The 7,481-nt window shown below is 61.3% G+C and overlaps 1 protein-coding gene across 4 annotated transcripts in view; it reads right to left on the bottom strand.

The window, feature by feature from the left end:
* The window catches only part of HDAC5 (histone deacetylase 5), a 34,890-nt gene extending 27,409 nt beyond the window's left edge, over window positions 1–7,481 (bottom strand). For all 4 annotated transcript variants that reach the window (XM_045836389.1, XM_045836386.1, XM_045836388.1 and 1 more), the window contains exons 1-2: window positions 7,331–7,481; window positions 1,412–1,622 (exon numbers count right to left, since the gene is read on the bottom strand). In XM_045836389.1, the coding sequence (XP_045692345.1) occupies window positions 1,412–1,433 (22 nt within the window). In that variant the 5' untranslated portion in view covers window positions 1,434–1,622; window positions 7,331–7,481. The remainder of the gene's footprint in view (window positions 1–1,411; window positions 1,623–7,330) is intronic.

Raw genomic sequence — 7,481 nt, forward strand, 5'->3', positions numbered from 1 at the left:
CCTCTCCTCTCAGAGGAGGAAGCAGGAAGTCGGAGCCCCATGGCCCACCTTCCAGATCTCTCCACGTCTGACACCTGGCAGGGCCCCCACAGCTTGAATGAAGGGGAGGGCAGAGGCGGGGGGGCGGGATCTGGGAGGGAAACACAACCCTCGCAGGAGGGGGCTCATCGGGTTTCGGGAGCCCAGCCTTCTCCAGCTGGCCCTCTGCTCTGCCTGCAGCCCGTGCCCTGGTCACATGATGCCGGAAGGGAAGGGGGAGGGGCTCGGCCTTGACCAACACCGATGGCACCAAGCCAAACAATCCCACCAGCTTCCAGCGCCCCCGAGTCTGCTGCACCCCCAGGATCCTGCCGAGGGCCTCTCCCACATGTGGCCAGCACCAGGTCCAGCACACCGACAAAGGGGAAGGAGGCGAGAAGGGGCCCGCGCTGCTCCCCCGATGCCGCCTGTCTCTCCTGCAAACGGGTTTGCATCTCCAGGCCCCGGTTTCCCTAACTCTGCAAGAAGGAAAAACACCCTCCACCCCTACGGAGAGAGATGTGGGCGCTCGGACAGGCTGTTGAGCAAGAGGGACTCTGACCCTTTAAGGCTGCACAGAAGGACACAGCCAAGGCAGTTATTACTGTGACCACAGTGACCCGTGACCCTTCTGGGAAACTCCAGCTCTGGGGGGGTCCAGCTCAGGCCACTTGGACACATCCTCATGGGCATACACCCAGACACACCCACACACGGAGCGGCCTGGAATCCCACCCAGGGACTATTTCTGGCAGCCTGAGGCAGGCTCCGAAGAGCAGAGAGGGATGGGAAATCTCAGAGTCCAAGACCCCAGATCAGGAATCCACCACGTGCAGGGCCCCGCAGGAGAAGGGGCAGTAGACCTGACTCAAAGGAGAAAGCCGAGACCCCTCCACCTGCATGTCACTGCACCCCCACCCCTACAGCACATGCCCCCAACACAGACCAAGGCCAAAGACCCCGCAAACCTCTGCTAGACACAAGTACGGGGCACAGAGCGACACGCCACCAGGAAGAGAGGCAGCACCACAAAAAGGAACCTCAGCACTCAGCTATTGTCGAGAACTTCTTCCAGTATCACTGCTACCCGCCACTGGCCCTGGGGCTGCCCAGAGACTCAGGGACCCACACGTCCTCTCAGGGCCGGCATGGGGACAGAGTTGGACCCACGCCCCCAAGGGCCAGTCCAGACTGTTGCTGACCCATCAGTTCTCGGGTGCCCCCTGTGGTCAGTAACTCCAGGCTCACGTCTGTCCTCCTCTCACGAGGCTTCTCCACTCCTGACCCCCTGGTTCCCTTGCAGCTCAGACTGGCCGGGCTCTCTGACCGCACGCACAGGCCGCTGCGGCCAAAGCCACCCCAGGGTGCCCTTCTCCAGCCTCCCAGCTCTTACCCGACTCGGTGGGAGAGTTCATGCCGGCTCTGGGCCTGCAGGAAGCTGGCGCTGGGGGCCGGGACGGGAGGGGACGGAGCTGCGATGATGTCGAGAGAGACAGACGATAACAGACAGACGGACGGGACGGGAGCCCGGGGCCGCTGTGCCTCTAACGCCCATCCGAGGCCATGCTTCCGGGCGAGGCAGTCAGGCACTCAGGACGGCATCCCTGCGGAGAGAGGGAGCAGGGTCAGCACCCGACTCAGGAGTCTCGGAGCTTGTTCGCTTCCACCTGGTGAAGAGGGGGGTAGGGCTGAGTGCCTAGGGGCACTGGGGGGGTCCAGGATGGGACCGAACCCCGGTCTCTTCTCTTTCGAACCGGTAAGGCCGCCAGCCCTCAGGGGAAGGGAAATGGCTACAGCAGTGACACCTCTACAAACTCCTTTTCAGGTGACAGTGCCTACTGCCAGGTGGAGAGACCTGACAGACCCCCAGAGGTGCCCACGTGGGGCTGAAGGCACACACAGAAGAGAGTGTAAGGAGGCTTCTCAACTCTGCCCACCGTGGTGGGGAGACGCAGGGCTGACCCGGGGTCCCCGGCCGAAGGGAAGGGAGAGACTGGGACCCCAGCAGCCTGAGTTGGGACTCGCAGGTTGAGTGACATCTCCCTACTCTTTGGTCCTTGCGCCACCGACTCTCGAAATGTGATGTGCTTCTACCTCGGTCTCCCCCTTTTCCCAGGCGGCCAGGGAAAAGAGGGCAACGCTCTCCGACCCACGACCCATGCTGTTCCCAGGAATCTGGAAAGGCAGAGACATTCACCCCACGTCCAGCGCCCCCCAGACTTGCATCCAGGGCCCAAGCCCAGGGCTTCCTGGGTGTTGTATAGGTTCTGCCCTCTGGAAGGTCTGAAATCTGGCCAGGGCTCTGCCTGCCAGATTATGGGTCCAAGCAGAAAAAGGCAACCAGACCAAAGGCCCAGAGGCAGGCCTGCCAAGGCCAGCGTAGTAACAGAGGATGGATGTCCCAATGTTAAAAGCCCATGAGGACCTATCAGGGTGGCTCGACGGATCGGAGAACTGTTTCATACACCAAAAGGTTGTGGGTTCTATTCCCCGTCAGGGCATACACCTAGGTTGCAGGTTTGATCCCCGGTCGGGGCACATATGGGAAACAACCTACTGATGTTTCTCTCTCTCTCTCTCTCTCCGTCTTTCTCTCCCCCGGCCCCGCCTCCGCCTCCCCCTCTTTCTTTCTCTCCCCCCACCCCCCTCCCTAGCCCACCTTTCTCTAAAATCAAGGTACATATCCTTGGGTGAGGATTAAAAACAAAAGACCGCAAGTTTGCCAACCTATCCCCACTCCTCCCAGAGCTGGTCCTCAAGCCTCATACTACGCATGCACCCACCTGGGCCCATCCCTAAACAGCCCACGAGCCACCCCAGACATGATCTCATTCATTTTCTTGCAAATGAAAGGAAGCCCAACACTCGGTGAAAGTGAGGCGGCAGAAAGCAATCAGATGAGGCTGAGAGACACTGGGTGTTTAAGCCCGAACTGCACTCCCCCAGCGAGGAACAGGCAAGGAGCTCTGTCCCCGGATAGCCCCACCTCCTGGCAAGACGACTTCTCAGTAAGCCTTGAATTCTCATCACGGATTCCCAGGGGTGAGGTCCGTATGGAGCCGAGTAGCCTGGGAGTCGGCCATGGCGGGGACACAAGGACACACGCACGTACGCACACACTAGGGAAACCTCGAGTCTCCAAACGCCTACTGTGCCCCTTGCCCTTGCCCACAGGCTTTGGACTCTACAGCTGGAGAAAGGCGCCCTCAGACTGGGGAGGTGGGAGGGAGCAGAGCGAAGGGACCAGACGGCTCCGGCTCCGACAGACACGGGTGTGGGGCAAGGACAAAAGAGGCTGTGCAGGGCTGGGGCCAAGCTCAGGAATGCAGCAGGTGGGGCTGCTGGTGCCCTGGCGGGGCCAGCGTGGGCAGGCAGCTCTGCCCGTGCCCACCCGGGGCTGGCGCCCAGTCCCGCTCACACCCTTTCCCGTGGGCTGGGGAACACAGCTTCAGAAATTCCCACGATTCCCAGCAGCCCAAGTGGCCCAACCCATCTGCCTCGTAAAAGACACCTCCACAGCAGGATGCTCAGAAGGGGCAGAGCCTCGGAGGTGTACGCACACCGTGTCAGTACCAGGTCCTGAGCCCCCACAGTCCTTCCGCCCCTGGGGAGGACAGGAAAGGAAGGGTTTCTAGAACTCCCGAGGGCTCGGGACTTTTCCCCCGCCCTGAAGGACGCAGCAGAGCCCTGCGCCCGGTCCACCTGCGGAGCGTCTGCCAGTCCCCGCGCCGAGCCTCCCTGGTGCACAGGGGCCTCCAGCGGGGAACAAAGCGGCATTCACTGTCTGGCCAGGACAGGCACCGATTCTTGTCTGGGGTGGAGCGTGAAGTGGGGACCGGGGCAGCGTGATGGTCAACACCAGGGCTCTTTGGTCCCCGCTCTGCTAGAGAAAAATCACTGCTGGCCACTGTTGTAGGAGGGTCTCGTCGGGCAGCCTGGGGACAAGGAGCAGTGTGGCTCCGGGATCACAGACCAGTGAGCAGCCCAGCTTCCTTGACATCATAGGCAGGCAGGTGCCGCGACCCTGTCGCCACCCTGTCAGCTCTCTCAGTCAGACCCGTCCCACCCCAGAATCCAAACCCATCTACGACCTCCAGCCAGGAGGCATGAGAGGCAAGCATCTGCCCCTGCAAGCTCATGGCTAAGCCAGGGGAGTTAGGGCAAAAACCCTAAGGGGGACCCCTCCCACCCCATTCACGAGTAACAAGACTCTGGCAGAGGGTGGGAGGAGCAGGGTGGGCAAGTGAGGGACACTGGGCAGTGAAATGCCCCAGAGACCACAAGTTCACAGTGCTGCCCTGCAGGGATCTTGTCCCCCAAAGAGCCCCCTCGGGGTTCCTGGGGAGCCAGGTGTCCCCCTGAGGGTTTCTCTGGTCCCTGGACTCCAGCATCACCTGCCAGCCTTCTCCTGACACACCAGCTCTGGCCCTGCTAGAGGCAGGCCCGAGGTCTGAGCACTGTGGCCGGGGTCCCCTCCCCGGGTCCCAGGCGGCCAGGCCAACTGTCTGCACCGAATCCTGTGAACCTGAGATTGCCCCCAGTCTGAGACCGGCACTCAAAGGTCGCCCCAGAAAGCTATGAGCCCAGACACCCCATCCCGAGGCACAAAGGCCCTCTCCTCTGGACTCCTCCTGACTGCAGCCACGGGAGACCATTTTCCCGAGCCTCCGAGAGCTCCCGTCGCCTCGGACCTTCCCCAAGCTGGGCCACCAGGAGCTTGGGGTGACCAGAGCCACGAGGGGTGGCTGACTCGGGTGCCTAGGCCCCACACTAAGAGAAGGGGGAGGGCAACGGAGGAGGGAAAAAGGCACCAGGCTAACAAATTCATTTTTGCAATCGGCCCGTTTCTGTTTGTCTGCTGAGACGCAGCTCCAGGCATCTGCACAAACCAGATGGAGGAGGCTGCTATTTCTAGAAAAAAAAAAAGGGGGGGGGGGTTGAGAGGGAAAGGAGGGAGGAGGCAGAGGCAGAGGGCAGAAGACCCGGTCTGTTTGCCCTAAAACCTCAGGCAGAAGGACACCCCCTCCCCAGCACTACCACACAGGGTCCCCATTCAAGAGAGGGCTGAGGCCAGGACTGGGGTGAGGTGGGGTGGGGAAGAAGAAAGGCAGAGAAAGTTTAATTAGCCAAAGTCAGCTACAGGCTACAATAGGCCCCCTCACAGGCTGCATCAGGTTTTCATTCATGAGCAAGCGACAGTGCTCCAAAAATGCCAAGAACCGCCCCCCCCTTGCAGTCTCTCCCCAACCCCCCCACCAACAGGAGTGCGTCCTCTAGCAGGCTGGCTGAGCTGATGCCGTGTTCCAGACATCCCTCCTCAAAGGGATGTGAGTAGGAAGAATTAATTATTAAAGAGCAGCTGGTACTTCGGCACCGACTGTACTCCCCCCCAGCTCCCAGAGCTGGTCCCCCGCCCCCCTCGTGCAGAAACACAAACTACCTCCCCATCCCCAGGCCCCATTTCTAAACACACAGCTAAGATGCCACCCCTAGAGAAGGGAAAGCAAACCTTTGTTTCTGCAGCTACTTGGAGGGGGTGGGGCATGTGATACTGCTGCACCCCCCCCAACTGCCTCCAAATTACGGGATCCAGCCACAGAGGAGGAAATGTTGGGGGGGGGGGGCGGGGAGGGAAAACCGGCACAGAACTAACACGCCGTTCATCCTTGCCCCCAAGTAACTTGCACCTGGTATCTGTGTCTCTGGTCCCTGGCAAGCATACGTTTCCAGGACGGAGTGGAGACACTGGGGGCCCCTCCTCTAAACCAGAGACACCCCTGCCTGGCTTGTCAAGACTTAGCCCAGATCCAAGTCCAAGGGGGACAGAGCAAAGAGAGGCTTCAAGAGGAGGGGCTGGAGAAAACGAAGATCTCCCCAAGCTGTGTTTAGGAGGGAGAGGAAGGGGGGAGGGCTGGGATGGAGAAGCAGGCAGCCCCCAACATGGCTCACCCACCATCCCCAGCCCAGCATCTCAACAGCTGGCACAGGCTGGGGTGAGGGGGGGGGCTGGTGCCTGGAACACAGACTGAGGACCCTGCCTGCCTATCTCCTGTGAACCTGAACAGGCCCAGGGCAAGACCCAGCCCCCAGCTCAAGTCCTGCAAGGCAGTCTGGTCAGGAGTCCCTCTGGCCCAGACTCCCGGATCTCCCATCCACTGCCTCCTTTTGTTCCTGTGATCTGGCTCCATCCTCCCCTCCCAGCTGGACCTTCAACCCAATCACCACCATCACCAACCCCAACCGCCAAACCTAACGCCAAGCCCCAGAAGAAGAGTGGGCACTGTCAGAATCTCTCAAGCACTGCCCCCCAAAGGCCACTGCAACTACTACCCATCACACCATCTCCAAAGGCCCACAGTGGGGGTAGATGGTCACCTCCTCCCCGAAATGGGGCACCCCCACCTTCCCTTCTTCTCTCCCCTCACCAACCACACTCCCAGATTAATTACTTATCATCTAGCCAGTTCTCATTTCCCCAGGGCCCCAGAGAAGGGTGCGGTAGGGAAGCAGCCTACCCCCCCAGTTAAAAGACACAGGCAGTATTACCGCCTCCATGAGATCCAGACCCAGGATGAAAAATGGGGGGCATCTACCCGAGACAAGAAGCGGGGAGCTTGCATCTCCTAGCTCGCTCGCTTTCTCGCTTTCTCTTTCTCTCCCTCTCTCTCCCTCTCTCTCTGGCTCCAGGGTGTCAGACGGAAGAAGAGGGTGGGAACAAACGCAATAACGCCTCACGGGGGAGGGGGTGAGAATAATGGGAGAAGAAGTAAGGTGAGCCCGCAGGTCCCCTCCTCATGCACGAAACTCTTAGGACACAAAATGAAAAATGGGTCCTTGGGTACGGGTAGAAGCGCTGTGGAGCGGGCAGCGCCCCTCATCTCAGAGTACCAAGAAAGGGCTGTCCTGAGAAGAGGAGTCTGCAGAGAATCCGGGTGCAGGGTTCAAATCGCTCTGCAACGCAACATGCGCCACTCGGGAGGGAACAAATCAGACAGCCCCGGCTGTGTCCCAGCCGTTTGGGAGTGCGGGTCCCGGGAAAGCGGGCCCCTCCCTTACCTGCAGGAAAGTGCCCCTGCAAAGGAGGAGCGGGGAGGGGCGCGCGCAGTAACCCCGAAGCCCGGCTCCCGAGCTGGCGATGCTCCCGGGGGGGGCACCGGCCGGCACCGGGAGCCTGGAGGAAGGAAGGGGGGCGCGGGGCGCAGGGCGCGGAGCGCGCGCTGGGCGCCCGCAGGCAGCGATGGCAGGAGGGTGCGCCGCCTCGCGTCCCGGGGGCCCGAGGGAGGTAGGATACGGGGTGGTGGGGTGTGCTCACCCCCTGTGGCTGGAGCTTCGGCTTCGCGGGGGGCGGCGACAGCAGCGGCGGCGGCAGCAGCGGCAGCGCCTCCCCGACGGCTCCTCCATCTTTGCGGCGGCTCCTCCGGCTCCGCTCGCCGCCGCCACCAACAACAACATTCGGAGACGTC

The sequence above is a fragment of the Phyllostomus hastatus genome, unplaced genomic scaffold, assembly GCF_019186645.2.
Source record: "Phyllostomus hastatus isolate PE091 unplaced genomic scaffold, TTU_PhHast_1.1 phas_contig_210, whole genome shotgun sequence".
Taxonomy (NCBI): domain Eukaryota; kingdom Metazoa; phylum Chordata; class Mammalia; order Chiroptera; family Phyllostomidae; genus Phyllostomus; species Phyllostomus hastatus.